Source organism: Schistocerca piceifrons, chromosome 9 (genome assembly GCF_021461385.2).
Source record: "Schistocerca piceifrons isolate TAMUIC-IGC-003096 chromosome 9, iqSchPice1.1, whole genome shotgun sequence".
In the NCBI taxonomy this organism is placed as follows: domain Eukaryota; kingdom Metazoa; phylum Arthropoda; class Insecta; order Orthoptera; family Acrididae; genus Schistocerca; species Schistocerca piceifrons.
Genome location: NC_060146.1, coordinates 55,398,899 through 55,419,689, shown reverse-complemented (window position 1 = coordinate 55,419,689; position 20,791 = coordinate 55,398,899). Strand labels below are relative to the sequence as shown.

General features: G+C 46.3%; 1 protein-coding gene across 3 annotated transcripts in view; it reads left to right on the top strand.

Annotated features, from left to right (window-relative positions):
- LOC124717253 (zinc finger protein 583-like) overlaps nucleotides 1-20,791 on the top strand; it is a 168,679-nt gene that overhangs the window by 26,020 nt on the left and 121,868 nt on the right. For all 3 annotated transcript variants that reach the window (XM_047244057.1, XM_047244056.1, XM_047244055.1), the window contains exon 3: nucleotides 17,003-17,062. In XM_047244057.1, coding sequence (XP_047100013.1) covers nucleotides 17,003-17,062 — 60 coding nt within the window. The remainder of the gene's footprint in view (nucleotides 1-17,002; nucleotides 17,063-20,791) is intronic.

The window sequence follows — 20,791 nt, the reverse complement described above, 5'->3', positions numbered from 1 at the left end:
ACAATTTGTACAGAAACCAGATGGCAGTTACTAGAGTTGAGGGACATGAAAGGGAAGCAGTGGTTGGGAAGGGAGTGAGACAGGGTTGTAGCCTCTCCCCGGTGTTATTCAATCTGTATATTGTGCAAGCAGTAAAGGAAACAAAAGAAAAATTCGGAGTAGGTATTAAAATCCATGGAGAAGAAATAAAAACTTTGAGGTTTGCTGATGACATTGTAATTCTGTCAGAGACAGCAAAGGACTTGGAAGAGCAGTTGAACGGAATAGACATTGTCTTGAAAGGAGGATATAAGGTGAACATCAACAAAAGCAAAACGAGGATAATGGAATGTAGTCGAATTAAGTTGGGTGATGCTGAGGGAATTAGATTAGGAAATGAGACACACAAAGTATTAAAGGAGTTTTGCTATTTGGGGAGGAAAATTACTGATGATGGTCGAAGTAGAGAGGATATAAAATGTAGACTGACAATGGCAAGGAAAGTGTTTCTGAAGAAGAGAAATTTGTTAATATAGAGTATAGATTTAAGTGTCAGGAAGTCGTTTCTGAAAGTATTTGTATGCAGTGTAGCCATGTATGGAAGTGAAACATGGACGATAAATAGTTTGGACAAGAAGAAAATAGAAGCTTTCAAATTTGGTGCTACAGAAGAATGCTGAAGAGTAGATGGGTAGATCACATAACTAATGATGAAGTATTGAATAGAATTGGGTAGAAGAGGAGTTTGTGGCACAACTTGACCAGAAGAAGGGATCGGTTAGTAGGACATGTTACGAGGCATCAAGGGATCACAAATTTAGCATTGGAGGGCAAAAATCGTAGGGGGAGACCAAGAGATGAATACACTAAGGCCATCCTGCCAGGTTGCCTTTACTGTCGCTGGGTGGTACCCCCTGGTTGGAGTGAGTGGCATCAGGATGGATGACACGCAATGAAGCTAGTATGTCATCTCTTTTCAAACACCAGCAGCCTCTAAGCATTCGCAGCCTCAATTCAGTGCACAGAAGTAAACCCCAAACCATTCCCCTCCCTGGCCACACCATGGGAGGAACGTCAGGCTTAGGATGGCAGTGGCTCTTATTCGCCCCGGTACCTTGTGTGTCAGAGAGCTGATGGGGAATGTTTCATGATGATGAAGCCTCAGTTTTCTGTTGAGTATTTAGAGGGCAAGTTTGGGGAGGTGGAGGGCTTGTCCGAGATCTGGGTCAGTCTTGATCAAAACAGTATCCTCTGCTCAGTCACAGGCGTTACTAGCTTGTGGCAAGCTGGGGGATATTTCTGTAACCATCACACCCCATAAGAGCTTAAATATAATCCAGGGTATCATATTTCACAGGGACCTTCTTCTGCAGTCTGACGATGAGCTGTGCGCCAGTTAAAGCAGCAAGTTGTAAATTTCATTCGGCGTGTCCACCGGGGTCTGAGGGATAATCGTGTTGCCACCGGGGCCTTCATCTTGGCCTTCGAGGGTGACACATTGCCCGAAAAGCCCTCCATCCCTCCCCCAATGTGGTGCTTTAAATGCTGGAAGTTTGGCCATATGTTGTCTTCCAGGTGTACTTCCAGCGTCACATGCTTAGATTGCGGACGCCCATCACATCCCAATACTCCATGTGCCCCGCCTCCCATGTGTGTCAACTGCGGAGAGTACCATTCGCTTGCTCGCCTGACTGCAGGATTCTCCAGAAAGAAGGGAAAATCATGGAGTACAAGACCCTGGACTGACTGACCTACACTGAGGCTAAGAGGAAATTTGAACATATACATCCTGTACATATGACATCATTTTACGCCACCGCTACAAACAGTTCTAGCCCCATCAGCTCTGCCAACTCGTCACCTCTCAGAGCCGGATGACTACACCTGCCCCCTTGATGGTGGGGGGGCACTTTCCTCCCTTTTGATCCTGCACCACCTACTTAGGGAGCAACCCCCCCCCTCCCCCCCCCCCTCCAACCATTGGATATATCAGTCCCACTTCTGTGCCGGCGAAGCGTAAGTCTTCTTCGGCTCCTCTCGCTAGGAAGGGGTCCCTTCGGTCACTCGCTTCCCAGGTTTGTGCTAGTGGGAAAGATGACATCCACCAGAGGCCGAAGAGCCAAAGAGCAGCTGGTCATAGGGCTTCACGCTTATCCTCAGTTCTGGAGAGTGAATCAGTGAAGTCCTCCCAGTCAGGAAAACCCAAGGAACAGTGAGAGAAATCCAAAAAGAATGTCCACAAGACCAAGGGAATTGTGGTGGCACTCACACCACCGCAACCTGCAAGCCCTGTGTCTGTGGATGAGGTGGAGATTCTGGTGTCCACTGAGGACCTAGATCTTGCCGGACCCTCAGACACAATAAATATAGACTGCTGAGGCAGTAAGTCAGTGGCAGCAGATGACCCTGAGGTGTAAACTGCCTCATTGAATGTTCCATGCCTTCCCAGTCTCACGATGACATCATCCTTCAGTGGGATTGCGGCGGCTTTTTCCTCCACCTGGCTGAGCTACGGCAACTGTTAAGCCTTACACCTGCTTTCTGCATTGCCCTCCAGGAAACCTAGTTCCTGGCAATGTGGACCCTTGCCCTCCGCGGCTATAAGGGATATTATAGGAACCGTAGCGACTATAATCGAGTGTCAGGCGGAGTTTGTGTTTCTGTCCTAAACTCAGTCTGTAGTGAAACTGTGCCCTTAAAACCTCTCTTGAAGCTGCAGCTGTCAGAATAAGGAAGACACAGGAAATAACTGTCTGCAATGTATATCTTCCTTTGGAGTGTGCAGTACCCCTGAATGTATTAGCTGCACTGGTTGACCAACTCCCTAAACCTTTCCTACTTTTGGGAGATTTCAGCACCCATAACCCCTTGTGGGGTGGCACCTTGCTTGCTGGCTGAGGCAGAGATGTCGAAACTTCACTGTCTCAGTTCGACCTCTGCCTCTTACATACTGGGGGCACCACACATTTCAGTGTGGCTCATTCTAGTTGCTCGGCCACTGATTTATCAGTTTGCAGCCCAGGACTTCTCCCATCAATCCACTGGAGAGCACATGACGACATGTGTGGTAGTGACCACTTCTCCATCTTTCTGTCACTGCCCTGGCATTTGGCCGACGGACACCTGCCCAAATGGGCTTTAAACAAGGCAGACTGGGAAACTTTTACCTCTGCTGTCACCATTGAATCTTCCCCGTACAGGAACATAGATGTGATGGTTCAGCAGGTGGCTACATCAATCCTTCCTCCAGCAGAAAACACGATCCCTCACTCTTTAGGGTGCCCCCGGGGAAGGGCAGTCCCATAGTGGTCTCCAGAAGTCGCTGAAGCAATTAAGGAGCATTGGCAAGCTCTACAGCAGCATAAGCGAGAAGGTCGCCAGAAGTCGCTGAAGCAATTAAGGAGCATCGGCAAGCCCTACAGCAGCATAAATGGCACCCTTCTCTTGAGCACCTCACAAACTTTAAATGGCTCTGTACCTGCATTCGCCAACTTATCAAATGACGGAAGCAGGAGTGTTGGGAGAGAGAAGTCTCGACCATTGTGTGCCATATGTCACCTTCCAAAGTCTGGGCAAGGGTCAAACATGTTTTTGGGTACCAGACCCCAAGAGGTGTTCCCGGTGTTAACATAAGTGGCATGTTATTTACCGATCTGAATGCGATTGCCGAGCACTTTGCTGAGCACTATGCTGGAGCCTCTGCATAGGAGCATTACCCCCCAGCCTTTTGCACTATCAAACGACGACTAGTAGGGAAAGTCTTCTCGTTCACTACACGCCACAGTGAATATTATGATGCCCAATTTACAGAGTGGGAGCTCCTCAGTGCCCTTGCACATTGCCCTGACACTGCTTCTGGACCAGATCGAATCCACAGTCAGATCTCTCATCTGACTACAAGCGACGTCTCCTCATCATCTTCAACCAGCCCCCCAGGGGGTCCACAACTCTTTCGTGGATACGTGCGTGGCGAGCACGGGGCCCCGAGCCATTGCAGCCTTCTTTCTCTCCCGGGCTGCATTTCCTTTCCCTTCCCCTCCTTTCCCCTCCATACCCCTTTCCCCTCGCCCTCTCCTCTCCCTCTATTGGTGTCCTTGCTTATGTTGGCCCCCGCTATCCTTCTGGTTCTGTTGGTTTTACACTCTGGCTTTGTTGCGTAATCATCTCCTCCTTTTGGCATTCCTTGGTCCCCCTCTGGGGTTTGACCTCCATTCCAAAATTTCTCTTCCGTAGTGTGAGCCATTTGGGGAAGAGCACCTTACCTAGTGTCTCCGACGTGTGCCCTCCTAGTATATTCCACCTTTTCTTCTACGTCGTTGTCTGATGCTAGGGTGCATAGCCAGCACGGTAGCCAGCCCGTGTGGTGGGGTCGCTATGTACCCTTTTGGTTGAGCCCCCTGAACACACAGGGATCACACTTCTGATACCTGAGCTGTGACCTCCTCATGCATGCCTTGGAGTGGTTGCTCGTCATCCTGGAGCATCGGAACTCCCGGCAATGGCCGCCGTGCCAGACGGCCCTTGCTGTGGCTGGGTGGCGCCCGTGAGGAGAGCCCCTGATCGGAGTGGGTGGTATCAGGGCGGACGCTATGCAGATGAAACTCATAAGGGTCCAAACCTCTGGCCGCTCTTCTGCGGCCGTCTCTCTGCGTGGTACTGATTCCTCAAGTGCTGCTTCTCTTGCCCCTTCGGCCTTCCCTTCCGTGGCTACCCCCTGGGAGGAGGGTCAGGCCCGTCGTCTAGGGGCAAAACCTTTCCCCCGTTATCTAGTTTGCACCAGGACTGATGGAGATACTTTCACCAGCGTCAAACCTTTATTCTTTGTGGAACACATTGAAGACAAGTTCGGCGAAGTGGACTCCCTGAGCAAGATGCGGTCGGGTTCGTTACTGATAAAAACTGCTTCGGCTGCCCAATCTGCGGCCCTTCGTGCCTGTACCCATCTTGGCACAATTCCCGTGTCCATTACCCCTCACCAGTCTCTAAATATGGTACAAGGTGTGATTTTTCACAGAGACCTCATCCTTCAAACTGATGAGGAACTTCGGGACAATCTCGGACGGCGGGGTGTTCACTTTGTTCGGCGTGTTCAGAAGGGTCCTAAAGATAATCGTATTGATACTGGTGCCTTTATCCTGGCCTTTGAAGGGGATACCCTTCCTGAGAAAGTTAAGATTATGGTCTATCGCTGTGATGTGAAGCCGTACATCCCACCTCCTATGCGGTGTTTTAAGTGCTTGCGTTTTGGCCACATGTCTTCTCGCTGTACCCAGGACCCTCTCTGTGGTGACTGTGGACGTCCACTCCATGAGGGGAGTCCCTGTGTTCCCCCTCCTGTATGTGTAAATTGTCATGGTAGTCATTCTCCACGTTCAGCAGATTGCCCAGTCTATAAGAAAGAAAAAAAGATACAGGAGTATAAGTCCCTTGATCGTTTAAGCTACACAGAGGCCCGTAAGAAATATGCACGATTGCACCCTGTGTCCATGACATCTAGTTACGCCTTGGTTACATCTTCATCCCTTCCTCCCCCTTCCTTACCCCCGTCCCGGACCCCTCTCCTTCCCCCCTCCCCTGCGGCTCCCACACCTTCTCCTCTGGGCGCCGCTCCCCCTCCCCAGCCGGAGAAGTGTCCCACTCCTTCGGCGTCTGCCGGTCAAGGGCGCCTCTCCCGGGATGCCCCTTCCCGGCACCTTCCAGGCCAAAGGTCTGCTGCAGCGCGGCGACCGCGAGAGCCGCGGTCTATCGGCCCCCAGGTCGCCCGGTCTCTTTCTGTTCCTGATCTTGCTGCAGCTGGCTCCATTATGCCACACAGCCCTCCTCGATCTCAGCCTGAAAAGAAGAAGAAACATAAGTCCCGGGACAAAGAGCCTCTGGTGTCACCGGAGGTCCCTTCCCCGGCTTCACAACCGGATTCTGACCTGTCGTTTATGGATGTCGCCCCCTCCTTGTCGGTGACGGGTGGGGACCTGGCGGTATGACTGGATTTAGCGTGTTCAGCCCTCATTTAAACCATCGTTCTGTGGTTCTCCAATGGAATTGTAATGGCTACTATCGTCACCTTCCGGAATTGAAATCCCTTCTTTCGTCCTACTCAGCAGCTTGTGTGGTTCTCCAGGAATCTCATTTTACTGATGCTCACTCACCGACCCTCCGTGGGTTCCGTGTTTTCTGTCGAAATCGGGTCGGACCCTTGCGGGCTTCTGGTGGCGTTTGTACGTTGGTCCGTACAGACATTGCTAGCACGTGGATTCCTCTCCAAACTACATTGGAAGCAGTTGCTGTTAGGGTCCACTTAGACTCTGCAGTCACAGTATGCAATCTTTATCTCCCTCCTGACAGGACTCTTACACCTGCTGCCTTAACCACCCTTCTTCAGCAGCTTCCTCCTCCCTTCCTCCTCCTTGGGGATTTTAATGCTCATCATCCTTTGTGGGGCAGTGCCTTTCCATCTAGACGAGGTCTTCTTATCGACCAATTTATTGCAGACCACGACCTGTGCCTTCTTAATGATGGCTCCCCTACTCATTTCAGTGCTGGTCATGGTACCTTTTCTGCCATTGATCTTTCTCTTTCTTCTCCCTCTCTCCTCCCTTCATTACACTGGTCGCCACACGACGACCTTTGTGATAGTGACCATTTCCCGTTGATTATCACGCTCCCTTCCCGCTCCCCGATGGAGAGGTGACCTCGTTGGTCTTTCCACCGCGCCGATTGGCCTCTATATACTGCACAGGTCGAGTTTTCTCCCTCTTTGTCGGGTTGTATTGATGACGTCCTACGTGACGTGTCTGACGCGATTGTTCGCGCTGCTACCCTTGCTGTCCCGCGCTCATCTGGACAATTTCGTCGTCGGCAAGTCCCGTGGTGGAGTACGGCCATTGCCATTGCCATCCGTGATCGCCGTCGAGCTTTGCAACACTTTAAGAGGCACCCATCTGTAGCCAGCCTTTCTACCTTTAAGCGCCTTCGCGCTAAAGCCCGTTATTTAATCAAACAGAGCAAGCGGATATGTTGGGAACGATTCGTTTCTTCCCTTGGTTCCACTGTCCCTCTGTCACGGGTATGGGCTACACTTCGCTCTCTCCAAGGTTGCCATCGGCAGTCCACCCTCCCAGGCCTTCACCTCCCAGATGGCATTTGTACGGACCCATTAGTTCTTGCAGAACATCTTGCGACCCATTTTGCAGTGGCATCAGCGTCGGCCTCCTATCCAGCTGCTTTCCTTCATCAAAAACAGCAGGCTGAAGCTGTCACCTTATGTTTCACCACTTGTGAGTCAGAATCTTACAACGAACCTTTCACTGAATGGGAATTTCTTTCTGCTCTATCTGCTTCTCATGATACGGCTCCTGGCCCAGATTCCATTCATAACCAGCTGCTTCAACATCTCAGTGCTCCACAACGGCACCATCTTCTTCGGGTGTTTAACCGTATCTGGCTCCAGGGTGACTTCCCTTCTCAGTGGAGGGATAGCATTGTGGTTCCTGTCCTTAAGCCTGGTCAGAACCCCCTATCTGTTGACAGCTATCGGCCAATTAGTTTGACCAATGTTGGTTGTAAGTTACTTGAACGGCTGGTAGCCCGTCGGCTCACTTGGGTCCTCGAATCTCGGGATCTATTGTCCCCTTACCAGTGTGGCTTTCGAGAGGGACGATCTCCAATCGATCATTTGCTTCGCTTGGAATCCGCAGTTCGGCAGGCTTTTTCCCAGCGCCGCCATTTGGTTGCAGTGTTTTTTGACCTTCGCAAGGCCTATGACACGGCCTGGCGCCATCACATCTTACTAACCCTTCATCAGTGGGGTCTTCGGGGCCCACTCCCGATTTTTATCCGCCAGTTCCTGATCCATCGGTCATTCAGAGTTCGAGTTGGTACTGCTTTTAGTTCTCCACGGACCCAGGAGACGGGCATCCCACAGGGTTCTGTCTTGAGTGTCCTTCTTTTCCTCATTGCTATCGATGGACTTGTGGCCTCTGTCGGTCCCTTGGTCGCCCCTGCCCTGTATGTGGATGATTTCTGCATTTGGGTTAGTTCCTCCTCGATGTCATCTGCAGAACGGCAGCTCCAGGTGGCTATACGGCGTGCCTCTGCATGGACCCTCTCCCACGGGTTTCAATTCTCTCCTTTAAAATCGCGGGTGGTCCACTTCTGTCGCCGTACTACGGTCCACCCTGATCCAGAGCTCTATCTCGCTGCACAAAGATTGCCTGTGGTTCCACAGTTTCGTTTCCTAGGTCTTCTTTTCGACAACAAGCTCACTTGGCTGCCCCATATCAGACTCCTGAAGGTAGGATGTTTCTGTAAACTCAATGTCCTTCGCTTCCTTGCCCACTCCTCCTGAGGTGCGGACCGTTCCCTCCTCCTCCGTCTTTATCGTGCTCTAGTTCTGTCACGTTTGGACTATGGTTGTCAAGTCTATGGTTCAGCTGCTCCTTCCACGCTGCACGTGCTGGATCCAGTCCACCATCGTGGTATCCGTTTGGCCACCGGTGCCTTCCCTACTAGCCCTGTTGATAGTCTCCTGGTTGAAGCTGGGATCCCCCCCCCTTTCTGTTCGGCGGTCCCAGCTTCTGGTGTCTTATGCCCTTACTATCCGTTCTTCTCCCGCTCATCCTTCCTATTCTATCCTATTCCCAGACCATGGACGTCGCCCGCCTGACTCCCGCCCTCGGGCGGGTTTACCGGTTGGGCTGCGCCTTGCGTCTCTTACCCGTGATTTTCGGCTTCCTTCTTTGTCCTGTCTTCCTCGCTCCCTCCCCTCCACCCCTCCTTGGTTAGTTCCTCGGCCTCGACTTCGGATGGATCTCCGCCGCGGACCGAAAGATTCCATCCCCCCGGTGGTGTTCCGTACCTTTTTCTGCCAAATTTTATGGGAGTTTCGGGATGCTGTTATTTTTTACACTGATGGCTCTAAATCTGCTGATCATGTTGGGTATGCCTTCACGTCCTCTGTTGGAACGGAAAATCATCTGCTGCCACCTACATGTGGGGTGTTTACTGCGGAATTGATGGCAATTTCCCGGGCCCTTACCTTTATTAAACAATCCCAACACAACCGCGTTTTGTTATGTACGGACTCGATGAGTGGCCTTCTTGCTATTGACCGGTGTTTTTCGCGCCATCCCTTGGTCTCTGCCATCCATGACCATCTCGCTGATCTTCACCGTGCTGCTTGTTCCATTGACTTCTTATGGGTCCCGGGCCATGTGGGTATCCCGGGTAATGAGCTCGCTGATCGTTTGGCTGGGGAAGCAGTTACTTACCCCCCGTTTTCCGTAACCCCTCCTGCAGCGGATTTACGGCTTCAGATCAAATCCCACTTTGCACAGTCATGGGCCAATTCTTGGGAGGCTACTCCACTGTCTAATAAACTTCGTGCCATTAAGGTGAATACAGGCCCATGGCGTTCTTCCTTTAGCCTCTCCCGCAAGGACTCGACCACACTGTGTCGTCTCCGCATTGGCCATACCAGGCTGACCCATGGTTTCCTTTTGCGTGATGAGCCACCCCCGCTATGTGGTTGTGGAGCCTTCCAGTCAGTGGCCCACATTTTGGTTGAATGCCCCCTTCTTTTGGCTCTGCGTGCTAAGTACAGACTCCCCCACACTTTACCTTTGATGTTGGCTGACGATTCCCGGATGGTCTCTCTGGTTCTAGGTTTCCTCCGGGAGAGTGGTTTTTATTCTCAGTTTTAAAGTTTTTAATCTCCCTCTGGTGTTGGGGCAGGGCGGTGAGTGTTTGGGTGTCTCCCACTGTAGGCAGTGTTCAGAGATTCCCGATTCACCTCCCTGACCGGAATCCTCTTTTCTTTCCCTTTTACTCTGTTTTTACCCCTTCTTTTTAAGGCTTGGTTAGTTTTTCTATTCCCATACGTACTTTCTGCATTATAGCAGTTGTACCTTTTAAGTCACAGGTGGTCTTGCCTATGCTGTTTCAGCATAGTGTTGGGTTCGTTCTCTTGCCAACTTCCCTCATTTGTTTTTACTAATGACAACGTGACTGCCCTTTTACGTTTCCCCTTTATCCGTTTTATTTTTCTGACTATACTGAGATGTCCCGTTAGCAGAATGGAGTCTATTTGAAACAAGGGACTGATGACCTTGCTGTTTGGTCCCTTTAACCTCAAACAACCAACCAACCAATCTTCAACCAGATGTGGTGTGATGGGTTCTTTCCGTTGTAATGGTGGGAGAGCACCATCATTCCAGTGCTCAAACACAGTAAAAACCTGCTTGATGTGGGTAGCTATTGGCCCATCAGCCTCACCAACATTCTTTGTAAGCTGCTGGAATGTATGGTGTGTCGGCATTTGGGTTGGGTTGGGCCTTGGAGTGAGGTGCCCTACTGGCTCCATGTCAGGGTGGCTTCCGCCAGGGTCACTGTACCACTGACAGTCTTGTGTCTCTCGAGTCTGCCATCCGAACAGGCTTTTCCAGATGCCAACATCTGGTTGCCATTTTTTTTTTATTTACAAAAAGCGTATGACGTGATCTGGCGACATCATATCCTTGCCATTGCTTTGTACTTTCCATGTCCAAGTTGGTGCCTTCCATAGTTCCCTCCATATCCAGGAGAATGGGGTCGCACATGGCTCTGTATTGAGAGTGTCTCTCTTTTTAGTGGACATTAATGGTCTAGGAGCAGCTGTAGGGCCGTCTGTCTCACTCTCTCTATATGCAGACGATTTCTGCATTTTGTACTGCTCGACCAGTACTGGTGTTGCTGAGCGGTGCCTACAGGGAGCCATCCACAAGGCGCAGTCATGGGCTATAGCCCAGTTTCCAGTTCTTGGCTGCAAAGTTGTATGTTATGCACTTCTCTCAGCATCCTATTGTTCATCCAGAACCAGAACTTTACCTTAATGACAATCCACTCACTGTATTGGAGACATATCGATTCTTAGGACTGGTTTTCGATGCCCCATTGACTCGGCTTCCTCACCTTTGTCAGCTTAAGTGGAAGTGCTGACAGCACCTCGATGCCCTCCGCTGCCTGAGCAAGAACAACTGGGGTGCAGATCGCTCTACGCTGCTGCAGCTCTACAGAGCCCTTTTTCAATACCACCTTGACTGTGGGAGTCTGGTTTATGGTTCGACAGTGCCTTCAGCATTGCATTTACTCAACCCAGTGCACCACTGTAGAGTTCACCCAGTGACAGGAGCTTTTAGGACGAGTCTGGTGACCAGTGTCGTGGTGGAGGCCAGAGTCCCTCCATTGCAAGTTAGGCGTGCACAACTGCTGGCCAGTTACATTGCACATGTTTATAGTTCTCCTGCACATCCAAATTACCGTCTCCTTTTCCCACCCATGGTGGTTTATCTCCCGCATCGGCGGCTCAGGTCAGGGCTACCAATTTCAGTTTGTGTCCTGTCCCTTCTTTCCGAAGTGGAGTCCTTGCCTTTACCACCTATACTTGAGGTCCATTCAAGTACACCTCCATGATGTACACCTAGGCCGTGGCTTCACCTGGACCTCTCACTTGCCCCTAAGGACTCAGTTAACTCTGCGGCTCTCCGCTGCCACTTCCTCTCAATTCTTGACTTGTACCAAGGTCACGAAGTGGTTTAAACTGACGGCTCGATGGCTGATGATCACGATGGCTTCGCATATGTCAATGGAGGACATATTGAACAGCATTCCTTGCCCAATGGCTGCATTGTTTTCACTGCCGAGTTGATGGCTGTTTCTCTTGCTCTTGAGCACATCCGTTCATGCCCTGGGGAGTTGTATCTTCTGTGTACTGACACCTTGAGCAGCCTACAAGCTATCGACCAGTGCTACCCTCGTCGTCCTTTGGTATTGACCATCCAGGAGTCCATCTATGCCCTGTAATGGTCCAGTCATTCAGTAGTGTTTGTCTGGACCCCGGGTCACATCGGCATCCCAGGCAATGAACTTGCCAACAGGCTGGCCAAACAGACTATGTGGAAACTGCTTATGGAGATCGCCGTCTCTGCAACTGACCAGCATTCAGTACTACTCCATAAGGTTTTGCAGCTCTAGGAGACAGAATGGCATAACTTCAGTATGCACAACAAACTGGATGCCATTAAGGAGACTACGAATGTGTGGAATACCTCCACGTGGGCCTCTTGCAGGGACTCTGTGGTTCTCTGTCGGCTTCACATTGGCCACGCTTGGGTGACACACGGCTACCTCCTGTGCCATGATGACTCACCTCAGTGTCGGTGTGGCAATCAGCTGACAGTGGTGCGTATCTTGTTGAGATGTCCATCTTTATCTGCCCTGCGATGGACTCTTCAGTTACCAGACTTGTTGCCATTAATTTTAGCTGACAATGCCTCATCGGCTAATTTAGTTTTATGTTTTATACGTGACAGTGGGTTTTATCATTCTATATAAGTTTTCGTGCATGTCCTTTGTCCCTTTGTGTTCTCCACTGTAATGCTTTTAGACTGGATGTTTTAATGTGTCTCAGAGTGGCTGGCTTTTCCTTTTTATTATTGTGGTCGGTCAGCCATGGTCATTTGCTCTCTCGTTTTTACTCCTTATACCTGTTTCTTCCCCCCCATGAACCATGGACCTTGCCGTTGGTGGGGAGGCTTGCGTGCCTCAGCGATACAGATAGCCGTACCGTAGGTGCAACCAGAACGGAGGGGTATCTGTTGAGAGGCCAGACAAACGTGTGGTTCCTGAAGAGGAGCAGCAGCCTTTTCAGTAGTTGCAAGGGCAACAGTCTGGATGATTGACTGATGTGGCCTTGTAACAATAACCAAAACGGCCTTGCTGTGCTGGTACTGCGAACGGCTGAAAGCAAGGGGAAACTACAGCCGTAATTTTTCCCGAGGGCATGCAGCTTTACTGTATGATTACATGATGATGGCGTCCTCTTGGGTAAAATATTCTGGAGGTAAAATAGTCCCCCATTCGGATCTCCGGGCGGGGACTACTCAAGAGGATGTCGTTATCAGGAGAAAGAAAACTGGCGTTCTACGGATCGGAGCGTGGAATGTCAGATCCCTTAATCGGGCAGGTAGGTTAGAAAATTTAAAAAGGGAAATGGATAGGTTGAAGTTAGATGTAGTGGGAATTAGTGAAGTTCGGTGGCAGGAGGAACAAGACTTCTGGTCAGGTGACTACAGGGTTATAAACACAAAATCAAATAGGGGTAATGCAGGAGTAGGTTTAATAATGAATAGGAAAATAGGAATGCGGGTAAGCTACTACAAACAGCATAGTGAACGCATTATTGTGGCCAAGATAGATACGAAGCCCACACCTACTACAGTAGTACAAGTTTATATGCCAACTGGCTCTGCAGATGACGAAGAAATTGAAGAAATGTATGATGAAATAAAAGAAATTATTCAGATTGTGAAGGGAGACGAAAATTTAATAGTCATGGGTGACTGGTATTCGAGTGTAGGAAAAGGGAGAGAAGGAAACATAGTAGGTGAATATGGATTGGGGGACAGAAATGAAAGAGTAAGCCGCCTGGTCGAATTTTGCACAGAGCACAACATAATCATAACTAACACTTGGTTTAAGAATCATGAAAGAAGGTTATATACATGGAAGAACCCTGGAGATACTAAAAGGTATCAGATAGATTATATAATGGTAAGACAGAGATTTAGGAACCAGGTTTTAAATTGTAAGACATTTCCAGGGGCAGATGTGGACTCTGACCACAATCTATTGGTTATGACCTGTAGATTAAAACTGAAGAAACTGCAAAAAGGTGGGAATTTAAGGAGATGGGACCTGGATAAACTAAAAGAACCAGAGGTTGTACAGAGATTTAGGGAGAGCATAAGGGAGCAATTGACAGGAATGGGGGAAATAAATACAGTAGAAGAAGAATGGGTAGCTTTGAGGGATGAAGTAGTGAAGGCAGCAGAGGATCAAGTAGGTAAAAAGACGAGGGCTAGTAGAAACCCTTGGGTAACAGAAGAAATATTGAATTTAATTGATGAAAGGAGAAAATATAAAAATGCAGTAAGTGAAACAGGCAAAAAGGAATACAAACGTCTCAAAAATGAGATCGACAGGAAGTGCAAAATGGCTAAGCAGGGATGGCTAGAGGACAAATGTAAGGATGTAGAGGCCTATCTCACTAGGGGTAAGATAGATACAGCCTACAGGAAAATTAAAGAGACCTTTGGAGATAAGAGAACGACTTGTATGAATATCAAGAGCTCAGATGGAAACCCAGTTCTAAGCAAAGAAGGGAAAGCAGAAAGGTGGAAGGAGTATATAGAAGGTCTATACAAGGGTGATGTACTTGAGGACAATATTATGGAAATGGAAGAGGATGTCGATGAAGATGAAATGGGAGATATGATACTGCGTGAAGAGTTTGACAGAGCACTGAAAGACCTGAGTCGAAACAAGGCCCCCGGAGTAGACAATATTCCATTGGAACTACTGACGGCAGTGGGAGAGCCAGTCCTGACAAAACTCTACCATCTGGTGAGCAAGATGTATGAAACAGGCGAAATACCCTCAGACTTCAAGAAGAATATAATGATTCCAATCCCAAAGAAAGCAGGTGTTGACAGATGTGAAAATTGCTGAACTATCAGCTTAATATGTCACAGCTGCAAAATACTAACACGAATTCTTTACAGACGAATGGAAAAACTAGTAGAAGCCAACCTTGGGGAAGATCAGTTTGGATTCCGTAGAAACACTGGAACACGTGAGGCAATACTGACCTTACGACTTATCTTAGAAGAAAGATTAAGGAAAGGCAAACCTACGTTTCTAGCATTTGTAGACTTAGAGAAAGCTTTTGACAATGTTGACTGGAATACTCTCTTTCAAATTCTAAAGGTGGCAGGGGTAAAATACAGGGAGCGAAAGGCTATTTACAATTTGTACAGAAACCAGATGGCAGTTATAAGAGTTGAGGGACATGAAAGGGAAGCAGTGGTTGGGAAGGGAGTAAGACAGGGTTGTAGCCTCTCCCCGATGTTGTTCAATCTGTATATTGAGCAAGCAGTAAAGGAAACAAAAGAAAAATTCGGAGTAGGTATTAAAATTCATGGAGAAGAAATAAAAACTTTGAGGTTCGCCGATGACATTGTAATTCTGTCAGAGACAGCAAAGGACTTGGAAGAGCAGTTGAATGGAATGGACAGTGTCTTGAAAGGAGGATATAAGATGAACATCAACAAAAGCAAAACAAGGATAATGGAATGTAGTAGAATTAAATCGGGTGATGTTGAGGGTATTAGATTAGGAAATGAGACACTTAAAGTAGTAAAGGAGTTTTGCTATTTGGGGAGCAAAATAACTGATGATGGTCGAAATAGAGAGGATATAAAATGTAGGCTGGCAATGGCAAGGAAACCGTTTCTGAAGAAGAGGAATTTGTTAACATCCAGTATTGATTTAAGTGTCAGGAAGTCATTTCTGAAAGTATTCTTATGGAGTGTAGCCATGTATGGAAGTGAAACATGGACGATAAATAGTTTGGACAAGAAGAGAATAGAAGCTTTCGAAATGTGGTGCTACAGAAGAATGCTGAAGATTAGATGGATAGATCACATAACTAATGAGGAAGTATTGAATAGGATTGGGGAGAAGAGAAGTTTGTGGCACAACTTGACCAGAAGAAGGGATCGGTTGGTAGGACATGTTCTGAGGCATCAAGGGATTACCAATTTAGTATTGGAGGGCAGCGTGGAGGGTAAAAATCGTAGAGGGAGACCGAGAGGTGAATACACTAAGCAGATTCAGAAGGATGTAGGTTGCAGTAGGTACTGGGAGATGAAAAAGCTTGCACAGGATAGAGTAGCATGGAGAGCTGCATCAAACCAGTCTCAGGACTGAAGACCACAACAACAACAACAACAACAACAACCTGTTTCTTACTTCTCTGTGCAGTTTTCTTTTCCTGTTTTGTCCGTAGTAGTGTTGGTTGTCCTCCTGTCGTTCTTCTGGTTCTTCCATTCTCGAGCTATTGTTCTGTACGTCTCCTTTCTTTTCTTTTTTCCCTTCTCTAATTCTTTTACAGAGAACAAGGGACTGATGGCTTCACAGTTAGGTCCCTTCCCCTCTCCTTTAAACCAACCATCCAAGGGTGGAAGCATTTCCAAAACGGTTAAGTTTGTATACAGTTTGTGTGCTGCTATGGTTAAAGTATACCACCCATGGCAAAATGACGCTATCCAATACGATTGCTGATGCAACTGTGGTGCACCAAAGACCAGAGGTGAGAGTTGTGACTGATGGCTGCAGAGATGTGTACAGTTTGCCCAGATGAACTGAGGGGCTACCATCAGTGTCTGTTCAGTGAACTTTGCTTCATATGGGCCTCTGCAGCAGGCACATGGTTCATCCGCCCGTGATGCCTGCTGTTCACTGGCAACAAAGGCTGGAATTTGCATTCCAGTACTGCAGCTACACATCCACTGAGTGAGTGGCGATAGGTGGCCTTTTCAGATGAATCACATTTTATGCTCCTCAGACTGAAAGCAAACACCTGCAGCAATTTCCGGAAGGGTGCAGGCTGAAGGAAGGACAGAGCATTATAGTCTAGGAAATGTTTTTGTGGTCTTATCTTGGTGATCTCGTAATTCTGGAAGGCACAATAGATCAACACAAGTATGCATCTATCCTTGGGCACCATGTCCATCCCTACATCCAGTTTGTTTTTCTTTGACACAATGGCATCTACCAGCAGGACAATGCATCATGTCACACAGCTCACAGAGTATGTGTGTAGTTTGAAGAGCATAAGGATGAGTGTACTGTAGTCCCCTGGCCACCAAACTCCCCAGATTTAAAGCCAATCGTGGATCTGTGGGATGACCTTTATCGGACTGTTTGCACCATGGATCCTCAACTGGGAAACCTAATGCAGCTGTTCATGGAGCTGGAATGGATCCACACCCCTGCCAGTACCTTCCAGAACCTCATTGACTCTCTTCCTACATGTCTCACACTAGTCAGACAGGCTTTTGACAGGTGGTCATGTTAATGTGACTGGACAATTTTACTTTTCTCCATGAATGTGTATCTGAGTGTACTCATCATGTCTTCTTACTTGCAGATACCAGCTGACCCATATGAGCAACCAGAAAGTGAAGACTTCTATATTGAAGAAGGAAATGTAAGTGTTATCAGTTATTCTTGCCTGTACGTGCTAATATTTTACACAGAGTTTTTGATTAAATAGTGCTATTTTTACATTGTATCAGTGCTAAAAGAGAGAATAACTGATGGTACATGTTGAGGCTAATAAGAAAAGGGATAATGTTGGGTGTCACATTTTGCCAGTTATAAACTTCCCCTCCATCCCAAAACTCCTAATTTTTAATAAATTCCTCCTTATTTGTATTTGAATGTCACAAACTACTATTCTAGAGTAAGAGCTTTTTTTCTTAACTCTAAAGTGCAGTTGTTCCTCTTTTTTTTGTTTCTCGAGCTAGAATGATTATGATTTTCTCTCTAAGCTAAACCTGAACGGTGTCTCTTAATCAACTATGCCTAAATATTTGTTTATTAAATGGCTTCTTTACTGTATAAGCTTTTTGTACTGAAAAAGACAGTGCACAGCTGGTTAAAACATATTTATTAACACACATTGTAATTCTCAGATGACAGACAGGTACAAGAAATGTTGATGGAACTTCTCTATGGTTCTATAGACGATTTAGAGAAGACCCAAACTACAGCACAACACTTGTGTTTCTGCAATGAGATTGGCATCTGCTCCAATGCATGTACTATCACCCTCTTCAGTCTGGTAAAGTACCAACCCACACACTAGATAACTCGTGCATTTTAGAGGGAACACAGTAACTTGCACTCACTCGATGATCGATGGTGACATCAAATAAAGAACATAAATTTTTACCAGCATGACAGATAGTTGCAATTGTGACCATCTAGGTACAAGAAGATTGTTGATAACTCTTTGCTGTAGCCACACAAGGGTTAATGGGATTTATATCATTCTAAAAAAAAACTGTTCCAGTTCCCATATAGCTGCCGGAGTATAGTAATGAGCTTGTAGTTGCGCTTCCAAGACAGATCACGGTGGCTTGATACCTACTTCTGCATCTGCAACTATACACTGAAAAACACTCCGAAGTGAATGGCAGAGGGTACCTCCCAAATGTTCCATTTGTTAGTTCTCAATCCCATTCCGTTCACACAACAAGATTGATTGCTTAACAGTGTATATGTGAGATGCGAGCTGTCTAATCTTGTCTTTATGATCCATATGGGAGCAGTACTTAGGAGGGCTGTGTATATTCAAAGTTTCCTCACATAAAGATGCTTCTTGAAACTTATTTGCACTCACTGAGCAATTGATGTCTATCTTCAAGTGTCCTCCAGTTCAGGTTTTTCAGAATCTCTGTGATGCTATCCTAGTGCTCAAATGAGCCTATGATGATCGATGTTGTTCTTCTTTGTGTACTGGTATATTGGATATCCCATGTTAGTAATGTTTGGTACATGTCCCACATACTTCAGCAATATCCTTGTGTGGGTGTTTTGTAAGTAGTCATTATAGACAGATTAAGGTTTCCTAGTATTCTGCCAGTGAACCGAAATGTGACGTCTGTGTCAAATAAGACTGAACCTGTGTGAGAGTTGATTGATTCCAGTTGTGACTCATTGATATTGTTAGTGTAGATTATTATTATTATTATTATTATTATTATTATTATTATTATTATTATTATTATTATTATTATTATTATTATTAATTTTTCTTTTTTTTTGCGAAGAGCTCAATTTTATTTTTCTGAACATTTAAGTCAAATTACCAATCTATACATCATCATGAAAACTTATCATGATCTGACTGAAAATTGTACAGCTATTTTCAGACAGTGCTTCGTTATAGATAACTGCCTCATCTGCAAAATGTTTGAGGTTACTATTAATATTGTCTGCATAGTTATTAATATGTAACATGAACAGCAAGTGTTCTAACACACTGCCCTGGGGCATACATGAATATTGTCATCCGTAAGTAGACATTATGGATTACCTGTCAGCTCTACTATAAATGTTTGGTTGAAACAGTTGCAGTTAAATTTATTGTGTGACACACAAATCTCAACAGTCAGTTACATGGCAATGATTTTTTGTTTTAGCATGGTTAATATTTCTATTAATGCTCTCCTATCTTCAGGTTTTCACCCAGCATTGTCTGTACCAGGCAAAGTTTTCTCATGAACTCTACACTTTGGGGATATCATTATTCATGGCAACATTCCTTCAGGGTCAAAATTGTATACACACTACTGAATGCTGTCTAATATCTCACATAAAGGAACAAGGTCTCAGTGAATAGTTAAGACAGTATGAAATCTTGAATGATCCATATTTAAAATTTGTGAAGTACATACATTTCGGGGAGTACTGGCGGAACTACACCTCATAAACATCATTGGTGGCAATGGCCTAAATGAATTTCAATTAAGATTTCATTGCATCAAGTTGGCTGTTCTAATAGTAAGTTCCATTAATGTATAAGAAAAAGCCAGTACTATGAGAGATTTTTTAAATTATATTCTACTTGGATATACAGCTGGCTACTGTTTTTGTACATAATTCATAGAGGCAGCCGTCAAATCAAGAAACAAGTTTATCAGTGCCCTCATTGTAGAATTCTGCAAGCCAAGGCGTGCTTTGACACATTCCTTTAACTCATGATGATCTTGAGACTGAAGTGAGTATAGCCATTTCTTTATCTCCATGAACAGTTTTAAATCATTGGATAAAAAAATTCCCAGTTGAAACTGTTTGTGTACAATGGCAGCATGTGCACTAGTGTTATCATGTGCAAAAACAATGCCAGAACTCAACTTCTGTGGCTATACTGAGATCATTTATGGTTTCACAGTAACTTTTGAAATTTATAGTAGTGCTGCTCTTTTTTTTAAAAAAGAGCAAGTACTCCTTTTCTTTGCAAAAAGCATTTGTCACCAGCTGTCTAGCAGAGTATGTTTGGTGGCATTTTAAATGTCCCACTCCAGTCATTGGATTTTTGTATCCAAGTTGACGTATGCAAACTATGTTCCATATCCTGTCACAGTGTGATTGAGGAGTTTGTCTCCTCCTGCATCATACCACATCAGAAACATTACGGCGGCTCCCAGACTCTTCATTTTGTGGTGATCAGTCAGAAGCTTTTGGACCCGTCGTGCACAAAATTTGTGTTAACCAGGATTATCAGTCACGAGTTTGTAAATCTCCGTCTGTGATACCTGAAGAAAAGTGACTGGTAATTCTGCAACAGTGTACCAAAAGTTTTCTCAAATTCTGTCTTTTACATTTGCATCAAGTTCGTTTGTTACAGTAGATGGTTGTCCACTACTTTTTCCATTATGGACATCCATCCAAGCTGAAGCAATCTGTACCACTTTCTTACAGCAATATCACTCATGATATTCTCCTTGTATACTATGCAAAATTCACTATGGATGTCGACAGTTTCCACATTTCTCACACAAAGAAAACAGGCAGCAGGACATTTTTTTACTATGGTGACCATTTTGTCTTTACATGCAGACAGTTCAGTAACTTTTCCACAGAACTGCCATACTCGTACTGAGCCATGTTATACAACTGTTCTGAAACCACTCTGCTACCCCCACTCCTCCGCACAACAGACAGCATCCGTACCTATTTTTCAAAAAGCCCCTGTGTTATACGGTATAGGAATTATTCACCATAGAGGCCTCTTTCAACTATGATGGTTTCACGGACTTCAGTGTGAAAACTATTCATAAACTGAAGATTTTGCAGCAGGTAGTCGATAAATGCATGATGAGAATTATTAAGACAGACTCAAAAACAACAAATTGATCAGAGTGCAGAG